The 27972-nt window shown below is 39.7% G+C and overlaps 1 protein-coding gene across 3 annotated transcripts; it reads right to left on the reverse strand.

The window, feature by feature from the left end:
* Positions 1-27968, reverse strand: PRPF40A (pre-mRNA processing factor 40 homolog A). 3 transcript variants are annotated; one of them, XM_050899581.1, is made up of 26 exons: positions 27543-27968; positions 25962-26099; positions 22857-22937; positions 19734-19764; positions 19470-19492; positions 17284-17361; positions 17070-17180; positions 16504-16624; positions 15191-15215; positions 14496-14810; positions 13525-13633; positions 12519-12583; positions 11704-11868; positions 10890-10998; positions 9212-9362; positions 8295-8428; positions 7789-7903; positions 7540-7631; positions 7248-7364; positions 6577-6714; positions 5814-5909; positions 4710-4796; positions 4523-4619; positions 4363-4424; positions 2663-2797; positions 1-1453 (listed from the first exon to the last, which is right to left on the reverse strand). In XM_050899581.1, exons 1-26 carry the CDS (start codon positions 27906-27908, stop codon positions 1361-1363), a joined length of 3054 nt encoding a protein of 1017 aa, XP_050755538.1. In that variant the 5' UTR covers positions 27909-27968; the 3' UTR covers positions 1-1360. The 3 variants fall into 3 exon arrangements, with proteins under 3 accessions (XP_050755538.1, XP_050755537.1, XP_050755536.1); XM_050899580.1 differs by having other exon boundaries at positions 17284-17385; XM_050899579.1 differs by having other exon boundaries at positions 7540-7643; positions 17284-17385.
* Positions 27969-27972: the final 4 nt, after the last annotated feature.

The following is a 27972-nucleotide window of genomic DNA, read 5'->3' on the forward strand; positions in this document are numbered from 1 at the left end:
TGTTTGTGCACTGGTAACAGCTCTCGTACGTTAGGGAAAAATGCACTGAAAAGGAAGCTGAACGCTGAAGCCAGTCTTCAAATAGGTTCTGTGAGCACACACATTGCTTAAATCCAGCAAATCAGAAGACAGCGATAATTTCTCAGAGCTGTACAGAGCATTTAAAACCAGGAATAAATACTAGTACACACTAGAAGACAAGGTTTAATAATTGATAAAAATGTACAAAAATATTCCAATCAATCAGCGAGGTTTCCGACCGTGTACCACAGCAGCCCCTGCCTGCCACGCCGAGCAGGGCTGCAAAACCGTCCGGACCTGGCCAGAGGCGAGCAAAGAGGAGACGGGGCGCAAGCTTCTTCCTTCTCCCTTTTTAAGGGAGGTTCTAGACCCGGCTGCGCGGCTGCTGTTGAAACGCGGTGGTACATTCTTCAGCAGGCTCTTAAGGCAACACATTGAAATTCACTTACAATTTCATTTTTTAAGTTTTCTTAACGTGAAGATAAAACGCTGAAATAACACCCGTAGCTGTTCCGGATCGGGTTTTAGGGGAACAGGGGAGGCGGCTGTGACGGGCAGCATCCTCTGCTGGCGCCGCAACGAAGGGCCGGCCGCGTTCCCGTCAACCGCATTTCCAGGGCTTTGAAAATTTACCGTAAAAATTCACTCCGCGACGGTCCTTGGACAGGAATCCCAGCCAGGAAGTCGCGTCTTCGCCCAGGAGCTCAGCGTGGGTTTGGCCAGTGACGCAGTTCACAGAAGAGCAGTTCCCGTATCTGGGGTGGGTTTTTTTTTTTTTTGCAGTACAGATCAAGAAATGGATTCATTACTCCCCTTCCATCGCCTTCCCCTTTTCCAACATAAAAAACAAATCCATAAAACAAATTAAACCACAAGAAACTATATTAAGAATCTCTTTCTAAAAATGAAAAACTTTTACCTGGCTACAGCAGCCAGGAAAACCAGCGTTACTACCTTTCTAGGAAGGACCGTACTTAAGAGATGCTTTGCTAGAAAGGTGCCAACACTTCCCTGGGCCTGCGGACAAGCTCCAGCGAGCGCTGAAATGCCTTCCATCGTGGTGTTCCCTTCGGAGGGCTGCCTCCGCCGTGAGCCGAGCGCCCATCCTGCCCGGCAGGCCCAGGACAGACGCTCGAGCTTCGCACTCGGAATTTCATTCGCTTTTCTAGATTTGATGCCAGGCCCGTAATAATAGTACTTGAATGTATTGATGCGGTAAAACGAAAACCCCCTGGTATTTCAACAATGGAACTCAGGATATCGGAACCCACGTCCTGAATTAGACATTGGTTTCTTTTATTATGCCACAATGTAAACATATTTGGTATAAATAATGTTCTCATTGATCTTCATCCAGTTGTTCCAAAAGAGTCCTCCTCTGTTTTTCCAACTCCCCTTCACTCAGTTCGCTGCCAGAAGTATCCCAGTTCCCCTGCAGAGAGAAGCGAGGTTAGTGGCAAGCACCGTGTATTTTCCGTGCCGTACGGGCTCGCTGGCGGCAGGGCCCATGCCCCGCCGTTACCCTCACGGCCCGCGGCGGCAGCACCGGGACAGCAAGTCGGGGAGCGCGCGGCGCAGAAGGCTGCTGGCTGCCCTGCTCGGGAACCCCGAGGGCAGCGGCGGCGGCGGCGGCAGCCGGAACAAGAAGCGGGGAGGGCAAGGGGGAAACCGCAAGCTAAGCCGAGGTCCTCCGGCTGACCGCGTCGGCTCCATCACACCTGAGTTCACCTTCTCAACAGAAGATGCCCGCGTTAGGCCGTGTAACTGGGTTTTTCAAAGGCATCTGGAGGCCAAAGCAGCTTATTTTAAGAAGATAATACAAAAAGCAGACATCCGCCCTCCCATCTCCTCTCGGAAGGCGGAATGTATGGGGCGTTATCCAGAAGGACACCACCACCACCTAAATAACCAGAGCGAGGCACAGAACTGCCGCCTGAAGAGACCCCAAAAGATGCTGAACCAAAAGTAGTTTATATTTTTCATTCAAACGCTTTTATGCGTCTTTGAAAACACTGTTCTAAGCCCCTTCCAAAACAAGTTACCCCCAGGAGCACCACAGCAACGAGCAGGACTGCAATCGCAAGCGCGCTCCCGCACGACTTCCCAGCTTGAGAAGTGCAAGAATTGCGGAACTCTGTTCCGCCAAGATTTTCTTCCGGTGTCAGCCTAGCACCAGCCCAGCGCTGCAACGGCTAAAATTTCAGAATGCAGGTGCCACACAGTCACTCCAATGTTTAACCACCTGCGCTGCTCATCTCTTTTGAGATCAGTCTGGCCAACGGGATGGCAAAAAGAACGGCAGTTTTGCCATAAATACTGCTTTGTCACAGTACGGACCAAGCTTCGGTACTGTCTATAAAACAACGTGCCTCATGCACACTTTACATCAACCAGCAACAATAAATAGCATTTAATCAAACAGTAATTTCACCCATCAGTAACAAAACACTAAATGAGGGCATAGGATCTGTATGATTAAACTCGGCTTGAACATTTGGTCCTTTTCATCTATAAATGGAACATAAATAGAGCTTTAGCACCTTACTTAAAGTGCACCTATAAAGCTTGCATACTATGCTATAGCATCCCACGGATACGTAAAGCCCAAAACATCAGATAAAAAGGAAACAAGAAAGCTTACAGAATCTTTTCCAGGTCGTTTTTTAGTAGGAGATTTATGTTTTGATTCAGATCTTTGTCTAGCTCTATCCTTTTCGCTCTCTCTCTCTCTTTCTTTTTTGTCTTTTTCTCGTTCCATATCTGATTCCGGTGAATCCTGTGTAAGGAAAGGGGAAAATATTAAATATATTAAGTATTAATTCCTAGAATAACCACACCTCAGAAAAGTCTGACTTCATTTCAATATAGACCATATTAGAAAAACTGCTTAAAGTGGTTACTAATTAAGCACGTCCTATTAACCACTGCAGAAATAAGTAATGCAAAAACATTACTGAAGTGATTTGAAAAGAAAAGGAGAGAGGTTTCTTCAATACGGAAGAACTTTCACCATTCTCAGGGCACGCAAAGATGGGGCATGCTGGATGCCATACAGTAAATCTCTTCTGTGCACAAACGTCATTCCTTCAGTAAGATCTCTGGAAAGGGTGAAAGCTGGGAAACCTTTTCCTGTTACATGGCTGCTCGGCCATACTTGATTGCTTTAAAGCTGCTGGGCTTTTACTGGGCATTAACCATACTGTGAGGGATGAGGTGGCACTGGATATTAACCATACTGTGAGGGATCGGGTGGCACGCCTGTGCTTTTATTCCACGTTTCATCCCCATGTTGCTAAGCTTGTGTGACCCTGTTTGTGTTGCAACCCGTTAGCACTAGTATCTTAACTCAATGGCTAGCAATTAGAGCAGCCTGCCAGTACCTGAAGGGGCCTACAGGAAAGCTGGGGAGGGACTTTTCACAAGGGCCTGTAGTGACAGGACAAGGGCTAATGGCTTTAGACTGAAAGAGGGGAGATTTAGATCAGATGCAAGGAAGAAGTTCTTCACTGTGAGGTGGTGAGGCACTGGCACAGGCTGCCCAAAGAGGCTGTGGACGCCCCATCCCTGGAAGTGTTCAAGGCCAGGTTGGATGGGGCTTTGAGCAGCCTGGTCTAGTGGAAGGTGTCCCTGCCCGTGGCAGGGGGGTTGGAACTGGGTGATCTTTAAGGTCCCTTCCAACCCAAACCATTCTGTGATTCTATGAATTAATATCCCCCCTCCTTGTGAACACTGTCCACTGAAGGACACAGCTAACCGCTCAGAAATTACAGAAACAAAAGAATACATCAGTTTTGAAGAGTTCTGCAGCCAACATGAGTTCAGAGACCCAAGCTTCTTTCCTTACCCAGGACAAAAAACATTCTTTGGCCTCAACTGACACAGAGTGAAAGCTCTCTTTCTGCTTTTTAGGTCCTTTTGATGCTCCAGTACATTCAATATCAGAGCTTCTAACACAACCCTGACACTCAAGCAGACAAAAGGAATGACGTTCAGCATAAGGCAAAAGCAAAAGATGGCTGGGATCCTTCCCAGCTCTCCACAGTAAAAGCGAACGCCAAGATTTGCCATGATAAACAGCAAATACCAGGCTACTAGTACAGTCCTTCACATCTGCTTGCATGGTTGCAGTTAAAACCCTCGAATTTAGCAGTCTTAAACGGTTTAATACTAAGGTCTATATAACAGAAAGTTATGATGTTGCCAATACCCTCCTCCAGTCTGATCTCACACAGTCCCTCTTACAAAGGCAGCTGGATGACTGCAGATACCTAAAAAGGATTACTGAAACCATAAGGTGTCAAGCTGTCCATTAGCCAACTCAAAGAAGTTAACGGCACTTACAGACTTATGTCTTCTCTTCTTGCTCTTTTTCTTGTGTTTTTTTGACTTCTTGTAACTTCTCTCTGCAGACATAGGAAGAAACAAAAAATACATCAATAAAATTATACAGACCCAGCAATAGAACAGCAAGACTAATTTAAAAACAAACAAAATCTCATACCGGATTCTGCACTGGAAGAACGCTCGGAAACGGATCTAGATTCTGAACGCTGCCTTTTCTTCTTTGAGTGGCTATCATCATCCTCAGACTCTGAGCCCTTGAGATACAAAACCAACGTTGATTAGCAAGACGACAGCATTACGAATAGTTACAGAAGTAGATTTTAAGACATCATGAAACACCTTACCGAACGAGAACGCGATCGCTTCCTGTGATGTTTTTTAGACTTTTTAGAATGTTTCTTGTTCTTTGAATGATGATGCTGACACTCGTGCTAGGGTACAAGAGAAGGCAAACGTTATAATTGGTCAGTAAAACACAGCGAGAAACTGTAATGATGTTTCTCATCATCCACAAGGCATTATGGCTAGCAGTGGTTAAAAAAAAAAAATAAAAATCAAGCATTTATTGTGTCAAACCCCATAAACAGCTACCAGCGTTGCCATGTTAAAGTTGTAATAAGAAGCATTTAGAAGCAAGGAAGCATACAACTTTAGGCGTGGATGCACACAGCTTCTATTACCTGCATCCCTGTTTCAACGCTTCCAATTAAAGCCCCTGCTCAAGATGGCCTAGAATATACTGCGTACCTTGCTTTGCCAAATTTCAAGTTCTGAAATTAAGCCATTTTAAAATCTCTTACAAACTCCAGAAAATGAAACGAAAAACCCACAGAGCATGTGCTGCAAATCACATTATCTAGGAAGAGACAGCACCTTATTCAACAAGAATGACTTATCAAAACTTCTGCAGCTCAACTCTTACTGTGGCCTATCCAAAAGCTGAGTGAAACTAAACTACATCATCCCTTTTGCACATCAGCAAAAAAATCAGCTGCAGTAATAATAATAATAATAATAAAAGCAGCTGTATCTGCAGAGCTTAGTATGTTCGTGAAGTTCCAGACTGGTAGCGAATAAAATACTGCAGACGTTCTATTGCTCATTTCATCACATTTTATATGAAATCACAGCAAGAAACAATTTTTCTAAAATAAAACAGGAAATTTTGATGTTAAATTAACTTCCAAAAATTCTTGTAGGGAAGCAGATTAAAAGAACAACTATGTATCAAATAATATCCAATAATTGTGACATGTTTCTTCAGTTCCTTACTTTCAAGATGAGGTTTTAATACCCATTACTTTTAGGTAACACACAATATCCACTGTAACAGAAATCAGTATTCTGTTAAATCACTCTCCCTTCCCACACAATTTAAGAGCCTATCAAGAATTTTTTTGTATATTTTCTAATCAGGAAAAAAATAAAGTAATAATTGTAATAATTACCTCTAGTACATGCATGAAATCTTTAAATATTCTTTTTCTTTCAGACTCCAGAGTGATGTCTTCAAATGCTGGTTCCTTCACAAATCTATCTCTGATCTGAAAGAAAAATAGCAACGAAATACTAATACGAAATACAGCCACTCGCAAATAATAATAATAATAATAAAAAAAAAGACATGATTTCACCGGTTGAAAAAGCCATTGTACTGTTACAAGGCTAAACTTTTTTTATGCCATCTTCACAACCAGAACAGTCTCCAGTAAAACTGTAACAGATGGAAGCACGCAGAATCAGACTGTTTTTTCCTGCGTATACCATTTAAGTCATGCAAGCTCATTAAAGCATGCATTTTTATACAAAGTATACTTTGAGAGGAAAGGTTTTTAAAGGTTATCTTAACCAGAACAAAGTTACAGACTTTTAACTAAGCAGAGTGCTTTATCTCCATTTAAATTAAGTTTGGGGGCTTTGTGTGATAATTTTTTTGGGAGGTGGTGGTGGTTTTTGTTTGGCTGGCTGGGTTTAGGTTTTTTTTGTTTTTGTTTTAAATTGTATTCAAACAAAAGTATCAATAGAATGAAGTTATTCACATCAAAGTCCAAATTTTACTAAGAAATAACAGGACAATTTTTATGGGTCTAAGTTACATAAACAGAAACATGAAGAGCTTAGAGAATCTAGGTTTGCTTATGAAAGCATTAGCATACAGCAGCCTCTTAAATATATTTGGAGAGACTTTCATCATTAAGTGGCGATACATACATCTTCCCAGACAGCGTCCAATTCAATTGGAGGAGTAGCTTGCTTCAACATACTCTTGAAGGCAGACTCTTTCCGCTTCATTTTGCGAGCTTCTTCTTTTTCCCTCTCTCTTTCACGGGCTTCTGCCTTTTCTAGCAGCTATATCAAACAAAAGTCATAAGATCATTTGAAAGATATCAAAATGGAAGACGAGTAATTCAGTTTAATGCAATTTTTGGAAGGCCCAATGACAGTTCACGTTTAGAGTTTTCTACTAGTCACTTGGGCGTACAGGAAAATTAACCAATTACTTATTTTTAAAGCATGCAACTGCTGTTTCTCAAACAGAATCTAAAATAGAGTTAATACATAACGCAAGCCAGAACTACAGAAGCAGACACGCACACAAAAAAAAATCCCTCATGAGAAAAGTTATGTATACATGAGAGAACATTACTTAATTCCTGCCACAGAATTTCTCAAGTCGAAATGTTTACGTTTTGAATAAAGATATACCTCTGCGATCTTTATTTTGGGAACTGATATCAGGATAAGCAACTCTAAAGCACAGCATCTCTCTCAAATGTTACGAAAGTAGTCATAGCAATACAGTGATATTAAATGCCAATTCTTGTTTTTACAAGAGATTTCATATTATAAGTTTTCGAACATTCCTATATATTAATACTTACACTGTTGAAAGCCAGCTTAATATTTCCTGCATCTAAAGTAGTAGCCCTTTTAGTTGAACTGATGACGGTAACAAAATCTTCAAAAGAAGTATTCACTTCAACCACAAATCCTTTATCCTGTAAGAAAATTGCTTTTTTGGCATCAGGGAAGTCAGGAACTCTCACTTCAGTGCTAATGCACGTGACATTAACACAATGTGAAATCCCACCTCCCAGTAGCAAAGAGCTCACTTGAATGATATATTTGGCATTAAAAGAAGAAACCACATAATGGAGCGTTCTCCCCTCTTACCTTTAAGATATCTTTTATTATCTTCTTTTCATCATGGTAACGTGCTTTCAAGTCTTCAACATAGAACTTGAAAAGATCAAGTGCTGTTGATCCTGATGAAAAAACTAGATAAGTCAAAAGCTAGCTCTAATAAAAGAGCTGCATTTTTTTAGACATTTAGAAAATATACAAATAACCCTGCTCTATTCTGCCCCAAATCCGAGACCTTTACCTTACTTTCTACAGGGTTGGAAGAGACAGTATTCTTACCAGGCTGACCAAGCATATTAGTGAATCTGATGTCAGAGCTTATGGTTGGGTACAACTCCATCCAAGAGGACATCGAATGTAATTGCCCATGCTCGTGCAGTTCATCTAAAAATAGCTACAAAATAGAAGTGAAATGGAAGTTTGTAGTCACTCATCATACTTTTACTGGGCTAACAGCTGGAATGGATACCCTTGATAACTGGAATGCCATTTCTGTTGAAATGCGATTGAAAAAATCATTTTTTACATCATCATTTCTTCCTGCCTTCCTCCACCATTTACAATGTTCCAATTGCATTTCTTTTCCATTCAAATCTATTTCCCCTTACTTTCCCCTACTCTTGCAGCTTTCTGGCAAACAGACGTATTATACAGCAGACAAAATGCTACAACACTGATAACTGATGCATTAAACGCACCCCGTTAGCCTACTCTAAGAAAGAAAAACACACACAGAATATCTAATCACATGACATGTCTAGGACAGAAAAAGAAAGTCCACCAACCTGAAAAGATTCTCTATTTTTACGCTGTCGTCTTCTTTCTCTAAGCAAACTTTTCTGTTTTTCTTCTTCCTCCTCTTTCTCCAATGCCCTGATATGTTCCTCAAAACAGATCAGTGCATCCTCCTTATCCATGTCTAACAACAGAGTGATAAGAGTAAAAATTAGGTATTTCTTCCCACTAACTGTAGAAAGTTTCTTACTGAGATAACGGTTGCCAATTGTTACTGTGAGTGGAAGCTTCATTGAGCACTGAAATATATGAAGATCTGTGCAGCAGCAAAAACCAACCTCCCCCAACCTGGATAAATTATCATTGCCAACACAGAGCACAGAAGCCTTTGTAAGAAAAGGATTGTGGATCAGCACTTGTGCATCTCCCCGCATTACCGCCAGTATCTCAAAAAACACAGGACAGAGGTAAGAACGCAGAGCATCTTTGTCAAACGCTTTAGCAGTTGTGTAAATGCATATGCTGCTTTTAAAATACAGGATCAACTCATTTATAAGACAAATGTGCTCATAAGGGGAAAAACTGCCTTCTTACTCTAGAAAAGTAACAATTACTTTTCTATGAAAGCAAACACAGCAGGACCTCACTCAGTCTAGTAGAAGGTAGTGTATTTGCAACACAGATTACATTGTCATTAGGCTAACAACTACTAAGGCAATTCAAAATTGCCTTAATACCACGAAAAAGGTATCCTTTGCTTTATCATTAAGATTAATCAGTAATGATTTGTGAAGCTGACATCTGTTTCCTAGGAACCAAACAAGACAGGGTCCCTTGTACAGGCTGCTCAGCAGCTGGCATAGCGGCTCCGGACCGGGCAAGGGCAAGCCATACCCAGTCAGGAGTCCTCACTGCTAAAGACAATCCATTCCCTCTCCCAAAAGAAAAGCATGGACTTTTTACGTACTCTGAAGTTCCTCATCTTCTGCAAAGGTAGGATTGTCCATCAGATACTGCTGAGCCTCCGACCAAGTAGTACAGTAAGTGACATTAGCCATGTTATCTAGTATGTTCTTCAAAGCTTCCCAGTTCCTCTTTCGCAACTGTTTGGCTTGTTCCTGAGGAGAAAATGCATTTTTTTGGTTGTTGTTAAATTTGAGGTTGTATAGACAAAAATACATGACCCCTCAAGTTTGTTCTCAAAGAAAACACAGAATTAACCTTTCATTTACATGTAAAGCAACGTAATACAATTTGGACCTACATGCAATTTTTACATACTATTATTGCTTGCATCCACAGAGAAACCATTTCAGTACTATCATCTCTGACTGTTCCCGATAGATGGGAAAAGCTCATGAAACGGTGCTCATCTTTCAGAGATACTGCTAGGAAACTGCCAGTTACATTCAGTACACAGTCAGGGCTGCAACAAGGTACCATGGCCCACTGTGCTGCTGAAAAGCAGATCTAAACCAGATGAGCTAATCCTAGGCAATTTCTTAAGCAGTGCTGTTTGGATGGCTGGCCTCTTTCTGTTTGTTTTGCTTTTTGAGCAAGTGCAGACCTTAACGCTAGTCTCACTTAAATCAATTTCAGAAACAGTCTTGCCACACAATTTGTTTCTGATTGCCTGTTTTTTCGCCTACCCAAGGATGCTGGCCAGTGCTAGCATCACTACCAAATTTCAGTGAAGACGAACTGACCAGATACAGTTAGGGCCAGATCCTCACAGTCAGTATGGTACCACTGAGGTTAAAGGAAACACAGCTTTCTATAACAAGCCCATAATAGTTTCACAGTCTGATTCAGAGCAGTTCAGAATAAAAGCCATCATATAGTTTATTAAAATCACACTAAAAATTGAATGCATTGCAAAATTAGCAGCAACATATCTCAATAATCTCAATAAAAACAAAGACCTTTCAAAGAAACTGCTACTTTATCTGCCATACAGAGTCAAATCAGGGGCTCATCTTGTCCACCAGCAGACTGCAACAAACTAGGGAAAGATAACAAGAGCGATCCACTGCTAGCGTGCTTGCCCAGTTTCAGACAGGTAGCTTTTCAGGAAATTTTGATCTCCAAAATGTTACCCCGCAGCAGTTAGCTCCACAACTTCAGTTGGGTACTGTGCAGGAACAGAACTTCCAATAGTTTCTTTAGGTAAGGATTCATCACCTTCTGCCTGCTAACTCTGTTGAATACCCCTTATGTACTGTATAGTGAGAAATAAGGAACAACTGTCTCCAAATTCACGTCTACAAAATGAGTCACAGTTTTGAAGAGTTCCACCAATGCTTTTTTCCTTGTCCCCTTGCCCCATCACATCTTGCCAAACTGGAGCTCCCTCTCTATAGTGTCTCATAGTCAATAAACCTTGCCTCCACCTTCTGTTCTTTTCTCTCTCTCTCCCCCTTTGGAGAGAGGGTAAACTGACCTGGAACCAGTATATGGTTCACACTAATGCAACAACGTTCTCATTTGGTTCTCCATGCCTTTCCTGCAGATTCCTCCCCTGCTGTTAGCATTCTGACTGTCCCTGAACAACACTCAGAATTGCACTGCTTGCAAGATTTCTTCACTAAGAGGTATAAACTAATTTACAGATAACAAGTGAAAAGGTAAGTTTGAAAGAAAGTTACCTTCTCTTTCTTAGACAGAAAAAACAAGACATCTTCATAAATTTCAAGACGATCACGCTCAGATATTGCGTTCCAGACTTCCATCTCCCCAAACATTTGTTCAGCTTTTCTGTACAAAACAAAGAATACAATCATTTATTGGCGAACACTGACTTAAATTCTCCCATCGGCTTACAATAACATTAACGAACTCTGTTATAAGTAGTGATGCTTTTGTATGACATCTCCCTAATTTTCTCTCTTGGGCAACTTTTTCTGTGACACCTTTCCATCTCTTATAAACAAAGGAAACAATTAAAAATTACAGCTGATGCCACTATACACTCCTCTCCACAGAAGTGCAAGTTCACCTGCAGTGCATTACATTAGTATTTTTATCTGAGGGCTAGCACATGTTCAGGTCACCATTCTAGCAAACATTATACGAAATCAGATCTACGAAATTTTCAACAACAAACTTATTAGATATACCTCCCTTTGGGCGTGAACTTCCATGAACAAGCTATCAGAACTACTTTGTTCTTAATGGCAGATGTAATATAAAACTCCTCTCAGTGTTATCTTTCATTTCTACTTATTAGAAGCTCAACTCATTATCATTAGCACATCACTCATTTGAGTTGTTTTTTGCCTGGGTCTTAAATACATTCTATGAAAATTAAGACTATTTGTGTTCCTATAAAAATTTCAGTTACAGGCTTTTCCAGGCTGAGCGCGTCCAAAGGTTAGCATTCACCAAGAGCAAGCCAGGAAGATTTGATTATTAACTTGGCAAGCTAGTAAAGGCTGGAACTTCATTTAATATTGGTCTTACTTGTATCTTGTTGTGGATGTCATCTTTTCATGGTTTTCAAGAAAACGCTGGAAGGATTCTTTAGCTTCTTTGTATTTTGATCTTGCTTCTTCTTTCTCTTCTTTTTCCGTTTGAACTTTGTAAGCATTAAAGGCTTGCTTTTTTTCACTTAATTTTGCCAAAGCACTTCATATCAAAGAAAAAGAAAACAACAAGGTCAATTATACAGAAGGGAATTAAATTAGAAAAACAAAACCGAAGAACCAAAAGATAACATATTCGAATAATCCAGATTTTTGAGACAAAATTAAATACAATCTAAATGGCCAGTCACCACCCTGTCTCTCCCTCAGGATTAATGCAAGATCATTTAAAAAAAGCAATAAAAACAAGCACTTACTAATAAAAGCAGTTAATAACAAAACACAAGCTACTACCATGCTTTCATGGTATTGCATTTACACATTTCACATTACAATGCTATTTTTATCATAGATATCAACCACTCTTCTGCCAATGTTTGCAGCAGTTACTCATTTCAAAAAGTAACCTAGAAAGTCTTCAGCTCCATCATTGTAAATGCGTGCTTTTATTCCCAAGAAAATAATATAAACAGCATAAAATACAACCAACAACTGCCACATCTTTTCCAAATGAAAAATTAAGCCTAGGATTTGCATTTCTTTATGGAGGAAAGGAACAAAGTTCCCTGACAATGGTACATGTTCACAAATGCACAAATATCTATTAAAATAATCAAAAGTTATGTCAGTAAAGTCAAACTACCTAAAATAGTATTTGTGTAGAAATTTAAGGAGGAAAGAATCAAGCAGTACCTGTATCTGGGATCGTTAATGATCATTTTCATAGCTTGCTCCCAAGAAGCATTGGATGGTACTCGCTGTGAAAACATTAAATCATTAACTAATTAGATTTGGAACCAACATCCAACAAAGACCAATTCCTTAAAAAATAGCCCTTACAAAAAAAAGAAAAAAGCACTACACTTTCGAGGTTAAGACAATATTCTTTGTCACAATTTTTAAATTTTACTAACAGTCAACATGGAAAATGAAAAAAGGTACTTTTGGGATTATTGCCACTTCTACAATAAATTCTTCAGTAAGTTTGTCTGCTATACAACTATGTTGACTCACTATATAAAACACAAAACAGATCCCATATATTCTGAGGGAAAACCAAAGCCAGTCTCATTTTACTCCCACTTCATCTCCATCTTTAAAAAAAGATAGAAAATTGAGGGCTCAGACAATCGGGCAACACTTTTATTAGAAATGTACCTCACTGTCAGACAAAAATATTGGCAACCATAATTTCCACAACACTTAAATACAGTCTTAGAATTACTACTTCATAGGGAAAAAAAATGTGTCTTTAAATCAGACTAGCTTATAGAAACACTGCATACGAAGTCTAACAGTGTGTGCTTTTTCCATATGGACCTCTACACTGTCCATCTCTGAAGCATCTAGTGAAGCTGTCCATCAAATTACTCACCATTCCAGTTTGAATTTTGGACAAAGACCAGATTACAAGTTTGCATTAGTGTGGGGATCATGTAAAAGGAAGAAAATAAGAAAAAAACTGAACTGAGAGCCCTGAGGAAAATCCAACACCTCCCCACTCACCCAAAGAGCTGAAAAAAAGTTTAAACTGTGTATGGTTTTCACTGTAGCGTTCTTTTCCCTCACTTCTTGTCTAGTACAAAAGTCCTCTTCCACAACAGTGAGAAACCCTTCACAAAAAAAAAAAGTCTAGCAATTTCTGGCAAATGCAGTTTTTGTAGCTCAATAAAGCATTAAGAATAGTTGACCAAAATACCTTTTCTTTTAACAGTTCTTTAAATGCTTGCTTTGCTTCTTCCTTTGTATTCCATGTATAGGTTTTTTTAACTGGTTGGGCATCGTCATCCTCTTTCTTTGAAGCAGCACTATATAAAAAAATCAGTAATTTTATTATTTAAGCATTTTTTTCCTAAGTTAGAGCCACTGAAGCGTCATAAACCACCACAAACAGATAGAATGAGGTTTTTTTAATAGCAACTCAAAGAAAAATAATAATGCTACACAGGATAAACACTACAATTTGTACAAGACTTTTCCTTACAGACACCATACACAACTGATCAAAAAAAAGCAAACTATTTCAGAAAAGTATTATCACTTATGCAATTGGCTACCTGCTCAAGTTATCTAGAAATGATTCATAAAAATACAATGCTGAAATTTAGCAGGAATATTTATATTATAAAAAAATACAAAGGGGAGTGCCTAAAAATATGCCTCTTGCCCTTAATTATCTCCTGCTGGCTATAATCCCCCACAGCGTGTTTCTTTTTTGTTTGAACGATAAAAATCATAAGCTGTAATTCTCCATATAATCAATTCTCCATTACTAAAAAACAAAGGATCTCCTTTCTGGCAGAACAGATAAAGATCTATTTAGTATTGCATTTTCTTCTAATGATAACCAATTGCACAGATCTATGGGAGAGGAAACATACAGGGTAAGCATATAATGTTACCCCGGGAAACTCTTACAGCTATCGAAAATTTATGAAATGTTCATGCCACTAATGTTCTCTGTAGAGTTTAAGAACTTTGGGAGAGGGTTGGCAAGGGGAGGGCGTTCATTTTTCTAATTAATACTTCTTCCTCTCTTTCTTACTCATTATTCTTCTCTGCTGCCATTGATGCATGCTCACATTTCACTGAAGAAACAGCTAAGATAAATCAGATCCTAGAAGAAATACAAAACTGCAGCAAAGCCACACGCTTTGTAATTTCACTTACTCTGCCGAGGCTTCCTGCTTGGAAGAGTCGTCTGCTGCATTAGCTGCAGTTTCTGCACTCTGTTCCTGCGCAGCAGGGGCAGAAGTTGCTTGTCCCTGTTCCTCAGCTGTGGCCGTGCCACTACTCTCATTTTCTGCCACAGAAGAAGCTGCAGCAGTTTCTGCTTCGGGGGCTGCTGCTGCTGCAGAAGTGGCAGTGGTGGTAGTAACAGCTGCGGCAGCTTCAGCAGCAGTTGTGGCTGTGGTGGTCGTGTTTGTTGCTTCTGCTGCAGCGGCTGGAGCAGATGTCGTTGGAGTTGATTCTTCGGGCTTTGTGCTATAGGTATCAAAAAACAGGAACAGTCACATACAAGCATGGGACAACTTAATGGTTTAGGGAAACTCGTCGTTTACATAAAGTTAATAAAGTACAAAATGAGAGGTTTAGGTCTAGTTACAAAGATTCTATCTCAGAAGAACACAAAATAATCTTAGCTCAGAGAAAGGAAATGCTTTACTGAAACTGTGTATCTATGTAGATCAATCATTTCAAGTTAAAAAGAAACCTAGAATATATTATTTGAGTTTTTATATATTAAGCCATTATTTGGAATGAAAAGCTGCATGGAGAATGTTTTAAGATTCAAGGACTAGATTCCATTTTTAAGAAATAGGCAGCTTAACATAAAAAACATTAGCATACCATTAAAAACATACCTGTTTTCTTCAGCTTTAATCATTGCTAGAGGAGAAAGGGGAAAAAACAACCAAAATATAGCTTCAAAAATAGTTCATATACACATGGTAAAAAATTACTGTTAACGTGATTTAATAAAAGCATAGCTTTAAATATTTTTGTTACTATCAATAATTTTAATATTTATGCCTTTTAAAGACTGACTCAATTCAGACTAAAACCAAATTTAGAAATCCCACTAAAGAAAGATTAGGGTATATAAAGAATGACTTCTTTGTTTAAAATAATTATTTCAACTTTAAAAGACTAACTTAAAGAACAAGAAAGTCAGGCTTACTGAAACAGATCTTTCCTTCTTTTTTATTCTAACAGTCACTGATGCTTATTCTTTGCTGTACTTTTTTAAATACTCATTTCTTACCCCAGCTGATTTTCTAGGTTTTTTCATCACCTTACAATACCAAACAAAACCACGCTAAAAGTGAAAAACAGGAGCACAGCCTCATATGATGTTTGTACTAAAGGGGACACTACCTTTATAATACAGAAGGGCAATAAAAAACTACTATTTTTGCCACATCATAGTTCCTCAAAATAATTTTTGTCAAAAATTAAAAGCAAATCGATAACCTAAGCAAAGCCTTGCACACAATTTTGGCTTTCAGCAGCCAGCGCTACTGCTTTGAGCATAAAATACATGGCTGTTTTCAAAATTCTTCCAAGACACCAAAACAGAACGTAATTCTTACTCAATTATAAGCTATACTATATTACAGAAGTCCAGCAGCCTTTTACCCTGGTTTCCCAAGTGAATGAGGATTAGTACAGCCACCCCTCTGCCTCTTGTCTTCCCCCATCAACCTGAAGCCCTTCACAAAGCCTACTAAGTTCCTACAAGTTTCCAAAGGATTGGTGGCTAAGTAAGAGTCAAATCCTACAACAGCCCTAAAATGAAGACAGACTTGAAGCATTACCTACTGCTAACAGAGAGAGCCTGCACATAGCCCTGAACAAGCCACAGCACGTTCCATCCTAATCCAGTTCCTGTTTAGGGACACGAGGGGGAGCTGATGCTGCTGCCACATAAATAGGGAAGAACTAAGAGCATAATGGAAAAAGGGACGGTGATGAGGTGGTGAGGACACAGGAGACAAGACTGCTCCATCGAAATCTCAGACTGCATTAACTCTACTACATATAGCTTATTTCAGTAGATTTAATTTTAACAGAAGTTTAACCGCTATGCTTTGATACCAAATTTTTGCCAGAATTTACTCATATGCACAGCTTGCAACTCACTGCCACCCTCCCTACTCATTTTTGTTAACATTACCTTCAAGATCCTCAAGCTCTTTGGGTTTTGCCCAGCGCGATTCCTTTGTTTGGGAATTATAATAGTAGGGCTTTCCAGAATCAGATTTATACTCTTTCCAGGGACATTTAGACAACAATTGCTAATGGACAGAAAACAAAAACAGAAAATCAAACTTACAATGGTGTTTTAAAATTAAAAGGATAGCTAGAAGTGAGCCACAAACACTACACCAAGAAATAACTTAAGGATCAACAAATACAAGGCATATACTTTCCAAGGGAAAACCTTCCTAGTGATAAACAGGTTACTTACCTAAATATTAAAGCTATCTTTCTAATAAGGAAAATTTATCTAAAAATTGATGAAAACTGTCAAGAGTTTTGTCCATTTTGCAGCCTCAAGTTCCAACAACACAAGGAATATGATATAAACATTTTTACAACACTTCTTATTTTAAGAGTTTGCTCCCATTGGGGGAGGAATCTATTGGCACAGCTATCCTCCTGCATGATAGTTATGCTAGTAAATTCTTGCGTTCACACAAACTCACACAGTACAGTAATGTTCATCTGAATTTAGTTTACCTCAGCAGGTGTTTTGAGATCATCTGGCTTCTCCCATGTAGACTGCTTTGTTTCAGTATTATAGTAATATGTTCTTCCATCAGGTGATTTGTGTTCTGTCCATGTAGATTTCTAGGAAAAATAAAATATATCATTAATGATGAACAGTAATTATTGACTCAGATGCTATCAAAAGCCACTAAAAAAGTTAAATACAAGTGGAAAGCAGATAAACCTGTTTAGAGTGCTCTTCATTAACAGAACTGTTGGTTGTGGCGGTTTGCTGGGCTGCGCAAACTACGGGATGTGTTGTCTGAGGGCGAAACAAAACAGAGCTCTGAAAAGACATTCTGGTTAATATTTGTTTTTCATTTGAATGCATATATTAAATATACTAAGCAATTCAGCAGCAAAGGAAAGACAGCCAGCCAAAATCTAAACACACTTAAGTCAGTATTGTTTTCAAGAAACAACTACTTTGTGACAAGAGCTATTAAGAGTCTCTCTCATCCCCTCCCATTCAGCAATCCAAGGCAGCCAATTACCATCAGAAAAGAAAGCAAAAGTGAATGTGATCAGACACTAACAACTCCAAGTGAAAGTCCCAGAAGCACACCCTGTTTTCATAACTAAGAAAAATGTGCTTCAAGAAGATTCTGACTTCATGAGTCTAGTGTGAACTCAGGAGTACCTTCCTACTGCTTTTCATCAACAGTTTACACAGACTCTCTGAAATTAGGGCTGGCGGAATACAGCTTTAGCCATCTACTCTGTTTCAGTTGCTGGATATGGCTGAGGAGAAACAACTTCCTTACAGGCCCAACTGCCTGGTTCAATTACACAGAATGCAAATCTCAAATAAAAGGACAACTGATATTCACTGATACTTAATAATTAAGCTAGGTACAAGGTCCCCAAATTTTGAAGCAACAACCAAAAACTTACAATGGGGTATCTTCGAGGCCACGTGACTATTTTTACAGATTCCGCCTCTTAGTTATCTAGCCAAACTATTTTCTTCATCATCTTAAAAACTAAAGGTAAATGTCTGGGATATCTTCTAGAGAAGTAATTTAATATTTACAAAATTTTAAATAGAAATCTGATAGCGACTGAAAGTTATTCACAGTCATTCAAGGTGTCATGAAAGACAAATTTAAAATTTGAGACGACTTCCAGATGACCTGCCTACCTTAATACAAAGTTACATTGATTCATGATTCAAAAATTCCACTATTAAGATATACAGCACCAGTTCTGTTCCATCAGCGATTTCCCATCTGATGGAAAGGTGGAAGACTACTGAAAAATCACCTAATGAAGTAAGTTTGGCCTGCATGCCACCACCCTGTTTACAAGTTCAACCTACGTTAAATCACCTTCCATGCAACCTACCCAATATTTATTTCTATTTAAGTTACTGAATTACGCTATGTTCCCACACACATGGAAGGAGACACTAACAAAAGCAAATTTCAAATTATGTCAAGACATCAGGGTGAGAGGTGGGGGGAAGAGAGTTAAGCTAAATTACCAATGAGCAGCAAAACTGATGAAGTGGTGATAACCATTCTTTTGAGGTTAGTACTTTATATTCTTCAAAAACCACAGTGATGTTTTCAAAATTATTATGGGTAACTATATAGGCTATTCTCTTTTTATTGTTAAAGTGTTTGGTAACAAAACTGTCAGTAAGCTGACAATGCCAATAAAGGTTCCAATAAATCACACAGGCCTAAACAATACCAGAACCTTGACCTGGCTTCTCCTGCTAAGTGCAGGTCCGTCAAGGAACAGCAAGGAAGACTTAATCATTGCCTACCGAATTCTGCTATACACGTTAGAACTGCCAAAGCAAAATACTCATTAATGTGTAACAGGCAAAAAGTTACCCAAATGTAAGTGCAATAAAAATCTGCTTATAAACTGGTCACTGATATGGAAGGAAAAAAGAAAAAAAAAAAAGGAGGTGGGGGAACAGAAAGAGGAACAACCTTCAATCTTCTTCAGTGCAAATAAAACCCCAACTCTACCCTGAGTAACCATCTAGCCCAACACTTGCAAAGGTTTAAATCTGGAAACAGTCAGCTTTAAAGTAATGTAGGTATCTAGGCTACAATTCACTTGCTGCTCAGGTAGGGCAAAAAGACCTAAAAACATCACAAGAAACATCTCATATTGCTGACCTGCATCCTAGAAGAACTAGAAACAAATAGACTTCAATGCTCAGAAATTAGTGCAAATGTAACAGAAAACACACTTACTTTAACTATTAACATTAATTACTGGCAGTCAAATAAGCAAAGCAGCTCCACATAAGAAGAAAAATAAGATACAAGGTTTTCTTTTAAACCCCTGAAGCCATGTATGCACAACACCACACTGCCATTATAATCTGCTAGAATTTTGGTTTTCACGTACCTGAGTTCCAGGAGGTGTTACACCTAAAAAATAAAATAATAATAAAAAAATTTAAAAGAGGTTTGGTTGCTTTTTTTTTCTCTATAAAGACTCTAATTAATCAAAGTTTGAAAGAAAAAAAAATTTCTGGGAATCATTGAAGATGTCAGTTACTGAAATGCTGAATCACATTTTACAGAAAAGTATAATCTTTTTTTTTTTTTAAAATACTTCACCTGATTTTGGTGAAATACTTGGAAATGGTAACAAACTGTTCATACTTACCTACTTGCGCATCCATACTGTTCACCCCTGGCTGTAGAAACAATCAACAGACATTTCAGTGCTGAGTGCAATTGTAATTAAATCATCAATAAATACACTACATATCCAAACAAGTGCTTTCAGCAACAAAATGCTCTACTGCCTTAAATATGGATTCCTAGCTTCCCATCGCCCACTTAATTATTACTGCTCCTTAAATAAGCGATTAGGAACATCACGCTACTTTTCAGAAAGGCAATATATACCATAAATTACACCAAGGCGTCCCTTGCCATCATTCCAGTACCCATCTTTATCTCCCAAATGAGCAGGTTGGGAGGAAAAAAAGAGAGATTCTGATTTTCTGCTGGAGTAGCTTAGTAGGCTTCTGTTATAATTATGTGGCATAAGCCCTTGAATGTATTAGTGTTGCATTCATAAAACTGCTTGCAAGTAACCAAAGCTCTTACAGATACCCTTTTTGAAATGCTTTCAAACTAAGGAAAAAGATTAACAGAATTCAAATAGAGTTTTCCCAATTTCTTTCTTTCTCCGTAGGCAAAAATATAGCTTGCAGGTTTATCTTTTGCTAGGGTTTATCTCTCAGCTCTCTTCTACAAACTTTATTAAAGAAAACCCTCCTAAAGTAAAAAAGCAAAATTTGTTAAAAAGAGAAAAGAAATCATATTGGATCAATTATGTTTGATATTATCCAATAGGACTAAACTAGGTGAATCGTCAACAAACTTTAGGCCTTTAAAGTGCATTCTGTATGTTAAATATTTCAGCTACTCTGTGTGTGTGCATATGTCTATGAGCATAAGTACTGTCAGTTAAGCAAGGCCATAGTTAAATTTGTGTCCCCGGTAAGTAATCCTTCTAACATGTTTCTTTTCTTGTGCCTATGTTTACTTTTCCAAATTCCATTCTAATTCGCTGTGTATTGTAAGAGAACTAATCTGACTGAAATAATAATTTTGGGGAATTATACTGGTTCTCATCAGCTTTCTGGAAGTAAACACTTCTGTAGATCACAAAACAGATCGTGAACCTGCATAGGAGTGGTTTGAAAGACCACCATACTTGGATGAAACACTCAAGACCAAAGAGCACTGACATCAGTATAAATCATCCAGTTGGCCTCAGTGAGCTTTAGATTACATTTTACACTTGGAAAAGGTATTTTCCATCAGACAGCCAAAACTATAACAAGTCAATAATCTCATGAAGCTTACCAAGCAAATCATCAGGGCTGCAAAGAAGGTGATGATTTTTTTACTCATCTACAAATTATTTTAAATTAGGAAGTGGTAAAATGATTCTTTTATTTCTAAAACACTTTCCAGGCTGTGGTAGACATGCAATGGCAGAGAGGTACAAGAACGCTGCCATGACAGACAAACGCCTTCTCACACACATGCGCAAAGCTGTGAGCTCCTGCTATCACTGCCAAGAGGGTTAAGGGCAAAATTAAAAGTTGGAGTCCTCTGCCATGCTACTTTGCCTCCTAAATACCATATATCCACTGACTTAAATCAATCAATATTTATTCCTAATCCAGTATTAAAAAGCCAAATTATCTGCCTTCTTGCCAAAATATGTAAAAATGTACAGTAAAATTCAAAATTAGACTGATTTTAGCACTGATTCCTCCCTCTCCTTTTAAGTCTCTTTTGACCATAGCATTTTTAAGATTTTTTTTTTCTGAAGGTCTGAAATTCTTTCACAATTTTCCATTGACATGCATGAACATGCACTTCCACTGACAAGCACCACTTGTCAGAAATTCGTAATAACTTCTGTATGGGAAATGGAGGAAAATCACTAACATCCTTCCTACTTGGCAGCTTCTAGAATATTTAGTGCATTAGGAAGTAGCTACATGAGCACAAGAACTAATGAAGGATGGTTCCCAAGAATTTGCCTAATGAGTTACTGACTTTTACTTAAATTACACTAAGGCTGTAACATACACTCACATCTCATTAAACAGAGACCAACAGTGAGAAACAAACTTGTAACTAACAGGACGATTCACTAGTGTCTGATAAAGCCCAAGCACTAAATTTAAGTTTTTCCTCCACTGTTAAGGTAATTAACATCCCTTCTCTGGTATGAATTCTCAGTCACCTAGCACGTGTCAAGGTGACATTACATCCTTTTCCTAACAGTCCCTTCTCTACTTCTTTTGCAGAAACTTTGTATCTTTGTGACTTTTTTCTCATTACTCCAGAGGGCAGATGGACTGCTTAACACAATACATCTGGTTGCACATAGCATATTTAGTAGACGAATTAAAGATCTCTTTCAGCAAACCCTTAATGAAAACAAGCAAGTGCAATATTACCCAACTTCTTTTTTAAAATAATCAACAAAAGTAGTAGCAAAGGTTTTGCGCTTAGCACTGTAGAAAAATTCAGAGTTCTACAAGGATGAAATCTGACTTGGGGATGTAGTATCTGCATGGTAAGAAAACAAAAAATAATTTATTTCTAAATTTAAGTGGATAGAACTGTTTTTAAGTGGATCTCCTACAGTTACGTTAAATCTCCAAAAAGATTATGTTAATAGGAAAGAAGTTTAGTCTTTTCCACTTCAGAGAGAGACTTCATCTGTAATATCTGTTAACGCTTCCCTCTCCATTTCCACCCAAATAACTTCTTCATACCTTTACCGATTTCAGCAAACTTTACTCAAGATCTCAAATGTGCTGGATTTCAGAAACTTTTACGAAAAATCAGATATATAGTGGTCAGACAATTAGCCCTCCCTCCGAACAGCCAGAGTTCACACTGGTTCCTGCCAAAGCTACAAGCAGGTAAGGGACAAGGGAGGAAGCCAGGGGTGCAGGAAACATTATGGGAAGCAGAATCCAGAGAGAAAAAAGAAGAGAAAAGCAGACACAGATACAGAGAAGAGTTTAAAGACTGATGAAAATCCACAGGACACCAAGTATCACCAGCTCTACCTCTTGCACAAATCTTATTTTTTACAATAATTCAAGAGCTAGATAAAACTTCATTGCAATTAGCAGTAACTTTTTCATAATCCAGTTCAAGAAAACAAAGGCATACCCATACTGAAGTAATGACAGCAACTGACACAAAGACCTTTTAAAAACCAGAAAAGTTAAGTTAAACTCACCGGAACTGTAGGCTGCATAGCAGCTTGAGACATGTGAGACATCATCATTCCAGGCATTACTGACTGCATCATTCCAGGCATCTATAATTAAATAGTATTTCAGATATATTTTATGACATTTTAAACATAAAATATGAGGATTCTTTTATTTTTATTTAAAAGCAATTACCTGGTACTAGCTTTTAATTCAAAAAAACCCTTTTAAGCACTTGGCAACAAGAAGAAAGATAGGTTTGTAGAATTCTCATTCCTTTCATTACACTCCTACAAAATGGACATTAGGAATAACATGTCTACAGATTCCAAAGTCTGATAGGAAATATTAACAAAGACGACCATTTAAACTACAAAAGAACAACAGCAAATGATAAGGTGTGTGATCTGTTAATAAGCTATTACTGAAATCCTAAGTTAAAGCAGGAAAAATAAAGGTTGGGAAAGATTTCTGCAAAATTCCAAGGCCACACGGAACAAACTAAACAAAGGAAAGGTAAACTCAGAATCTAAAATCAGTTCTGCTCACATTTTTTGACAACTTTCAACCTGTCCCCCTTTCCTCTTACCTCACAAATAGGAAGAAACACTTTACAGGGACACTAGAAGAATGAATTTCTGCAAACAACTTCAAGATGAAGACAGCTATTAAATTTAAACATTAAAGCTCTAAACCAATTCTGAACTCTATTTTTAAGGGTCTGGGAAAAAACCCTTAATATAGACATACAATATTAAACCATGTAACAGCATGACTTAGTAATGGGGACATACCACACTACAGAAATGAAAAGTTTGAGTCTAGACTTGTATCTGAGTTTGTTGGGTGGTCCGATGAGACCAAAAAAACCACAGAACTGCTGCTCAGATAAGCTAGCTTTTGCTCAAATATTTATGCTTATAGTCTCAAAGGGATAGTTACGCAGAAGTTATGCATCACTGAAGTGATGCACTGAAAAGACGTCAAAAATGCTACTGAAAAAGTGTTTAATACCTTGCATGTTTCCCATTATTTTTGCTGATCCTGGCTTTTAAGAACTAGCAAGCCATAAAAAAAGTGGCAAAATGAACAAAATACATAATTTAGGTCATGACGAACATGAACTTTCGGCCACTCATCCCAAACAGGTCTCGAGAAGTCAACCCCCTTCAACCTTTCAGTTACGCCCCTTTACCTTTATTGTCCTTGGCAGGCTGGCCAAGTGACCCCATCCCCCTGTATCTTCAGGGAGCATCAGGATATGTGGTAGGGCTACTGCTCCACCCTCAAATCCACAAGGTTTTCTTGGGAGGGTGAGGGAGGAAGGAAAGACTGGAAGGCGGCCCCTCCTATTTCTCGCCATCCTGTAGAAGCAGGAGAAGAAAGCACTCTTGCCCCACCGCTACTTGCAACTAAGGGGGCTCTGAGCGTGTGAAACTTCTCAAAAGCCCTGGCTCAGGTCCTGAAGAAACCCTGCGCACCGCTCGGTTTCTGCGTAACACTAACCCAAAGTCAGCACAGGAAAAAAAATTGGGAAGGAGAGCGAATTCTTTTCCAAAAGACCTTCCTCTGAAGGATGCTGACAGGATCTGAATGATGCTATTATCTATGCAAAGTACCTGTCCTACAGGGGTTCACCTCAGAAAGGAGAAAAACAAGCTACAAAACATCCCATCCTGCAAAGTCTCACAAATAAACCTCTGATAATCTGCTGGAAGAAAGAGCTTATCGTTCAAGGAAACAAGCCAACATGGGCCGATACTTCTAGCACAATAGTTCCGGTGTGAGAATATCACTGTCCTGTCCCATCCTTAAGGCTGTATGGTAACTGAGTCCCTAATCTCCTCTCTGCCAAGTCATTTATCTTTAGCTTTTGCTCTACATCTACGAAGAAGTCCTGAGTTCTCTATATTGCTCACTAAAATATTCAAGATTGAAATATTCAGTGTATGAGAGTGAGAACAGTGGAACAGAAGCTACAAAAGAACTGTTAAGTAGAGGAATAAAATAGAATTGCTACTTAAGTTTCTAATGAACACACACAAAAGCTCATGCTATTAGCTATCATGCTAACGGTCAAATCCTCCTCCTCTTTTAAAACTGCATTATTTTTACAACGGAAGCTCTAACAGGGTGCAAAACCTTGCTGAAGAGATTCCTACCAAGCCTTTACACACCAGTTTAAAAAAAAAAAAAAAAAAAGAAAGAGACACACACACACACACACACACGCTCTATCCAAAGTACCGCAAAGGAAGATATTGAGCTGCCAGCATGACCTTGTACGCTATTCTCAAAGGGTTAATCTTTCTTGCCGTCCTCTGTCTGCTCTGGTCTACTCTGTGCCTCTGGTCTAGTTGATGACACTCAGTTTCTACTTATGTAAACCATCATCTCAGTAGTATCACTAGAACATTTATTATATCCAGGAAGAGAATTGTTTCTTTTACAAGTTCAGAATTTAATCAGAAACCACATAGGAAAGGATCTTTGATTATTGAAAACAAAAGCTTTAAATTTGCAAAAAGCATGGATATGATTCTGGCTACTCTACCTGTCAACCCAGGTTCACATCTGTCAATCTGAATGGCCAAGTTTATTTTTCAATCACATGACACTAGCAACAACAGTATATACACAGAACCATAAACAACTCCCTAGGATTCAAGAAGGAATTCTGCAAAAATTCATATGGTAATTATTTCTTCCCTTGCATCTCCCTATAATTTTCATCTGTGTAGATGTAAGAGTTAGCCAAGAATTAAAGAAACAGGAAGTTCTCTACTGCTACTACCTCTGAAAAGAACCACTACTTTATGTTTCTAGTATGTATTAGTAAGACAACCTTACTTCTTCAAAATCTAAAGAAAACTACTAAAAAGCTTTCATAAAAAACAAATCACAGATTCGTACCTATAGCTATTTCCAATTAAAGTTACACATGAGGTGCATCAATTACTTGTTACAAATGAGAAGAGTTTTTGCATGGATAGGAACTGTGGCATAAAATACCCTGAATGATTAACCTTACCATTTGCAAGCTACTGTATGAGACTTACCTACCTCAGGGATTACCTGACATCATTTTGGGAAGAAAGAAAGAAAACAATAATCCTGTAGAACTGTCTTACCTGCCCCATTGGTGGTCCTCCCATGGGGGGCATCATCTGAGGCATCATACCGTGTGGAACTGGCGGCATATTTGGTGGTCTCTGCCCCATAGGGTGCATTCCCATGGGAGGATAATGTGGCATGCCTGGGTGTCCCATCTGAAAGACAGCAACAAATGAGAAAAATCAGCCAACAACCCCAAACCCCCACAAAAGCATTAATAACAAAGAAGCGCTCAACACTGAACTGAAAATGATTTGGGCAACTTTAGACTGATACTGCAAAACAGCAAGCAAGATCATTCACTCTTCCAGGTCCTTCAGAGCCAGAGTTAATCATAATTAACAAATTCATTTAAAATTTCAAAACCAACATCCAAATGAAAAAAAAACCCAAACCTCCATAATCTTTCATCTTATGGTTTGTCACAGAAAAACATACTAAATTCAGGAATGCAACTACTTCTGCACGCTCTTCCACACAATTACAATTAACTCAAGTAACCTTGTGGCACAAAAGTCAATCAGAGAAACAAACTATCTTCTACTCCTGGTGTCCAAGTCTGAAATAGCTTCTACACCGACTGCCATCCCCGTCTCCGTATTTTCCTAAAAACCTGAATCCTGTTGGTGTTCTAGTACTTGGTATAGTCACACTGCTAGTACAAAAATGGATACGGAGATTTCTTCCTTTTTTTTTTTTAATTACCAAAACATATTAAGAGCTTTCTATTCTAGTCAGAAGCAACAGCTCTAAGAGTACCTTAAGATAAACCCTGGAAAGCATTTTACTTCGAAGAACGCATAACTTAAATATACACACCCAGAAATATGTCAGAAAAGTGCACTAGTTTATTAACATGAAAACTATTCTTAAGCAAAATACCATTTTAGAAGGCTCCTTAGCAAAAAAAAAAAAAAAAAGTAACGCTTCTTTTTGATGTGTTTAAAAACAATTTTTCTACGATTTTTTTTTTTTTGTACCAGAAGACTGTCTGAAGCTGGGAGTGGGTGGTTGACACACAGAAATCACAAACAACTAGAAAGGCTTGAAACTTCCGAATGTAACACTTGACCCCCCCGCCACATCCTTGAGTCTCACAGGACAGGCAGTGACAGCCTGCCCGTGCACTGCCTCTCAGATGCTGCCCAAACAACTCAAGATAGAAAAGCCATGTTTCCTCAAAACCTCCTCAGACCCTCCTCCGAGTGCAACCCCGTTTTCTTTCCCTTTCTGAGGGACCTCCCAACCAGGGGCCGTTTGTCACCTGCCAGCCCCTCCCTGCCGGTCGCTGTGGCAGGGGGGCTCGCACGGCGGGAACGGCACTGGCTAAGCCTCCACTCCCCTCAGCCGCACACCCATTCGCGGGGCTCGACAGCAACGCGCCGCCTCCGGAGGCGGAAGCCCGCCAAGACCGAGGGCCCTCACAGCTCTCTCCCGTTCACACGACAAAACCGGTCCCGCCACAAAGGGCCGCGGCCAAGGCGAGGCGGCCCCGGCCCGAGGTACGGCCGAGTGCCGCGAACCTCGGCGGGGCCGGGCAGGAGCGGGCCCACCCGGCGCCCCCCCACTCGCCCCCCCCCCCGCCGCCCCCCACTCACCATGAGGGAGCCGCGGTCGACGCCGCCGGGCCGCATCGAGGGGCTCAGCAGGCTGCCCCCGCTGCACCTGCCAAGAAGCCGCCCTCTGAGTGGCTGCCGCGACGAGGGGCCAAAGGGCATGAGCGGCTCGGGCTCCCCGCGGGGCGGGAGTAACGGGGCCAGAAGGCTGACTGGCTTCCCGGCCGGCCAATCCGGGCGGCCCGCCAGTCGGGTGCTCTTCGGCGATTGGTCCGCGGCGGAGGCGACGGGGCGGACGGCGTCCCCCGGCGTCAGCTGCATGAGGGGAGGGGGCTTCGGCAAGGAGAACGGGAGCGGCTGCGGGGAGGCGGTCGCCGCCGCCGCCGCCGCCGAGTCCCCACCTGACATCCTGGCCGCCGGCCCAGCCGCGAGGAGCTCTTCTCCGCCTCTCTTAGCGTCGGCCCCCGGCGCC

Source organism: Gymnogyps californianus, chromosome 7, assembly GCF_018139145.2.
Source record: "Gymnogyps californianus isolate 813 chromosome 7, ASM1813914v2, whole genome shotgun sequence".
Classification (NCBI taxonomy): Eukaryota; Metazoa; Chordata; class Aves; order Accipitriformes; family Cathartidae; genus Gymnogyps; species Gymnogyps californianus.

Coding starts and splice junctions, on each gene's coding strand:
- PRPF40A (XM_050899579.1), bottom strand. CDS start 27,908: ATGTCAGGTGGGGACTCGGCGGCGGCGGCGGCGGCGACCGCCTCCCCG. Junction 14,811..15,190: donor ATTAAAGCTGAAGAAAACAG/GTATGTTTTTAA, acceptor TGATACCTATAG/CACAAAGCCCGAAGAATCAA. Junction 2,798..4,362: donor AGAAGAGAAGACATAAGTCT/GTAAGTGCCGTT, acceptor TTCCTTACACAG/GATTCACCGGAATCAGATAT.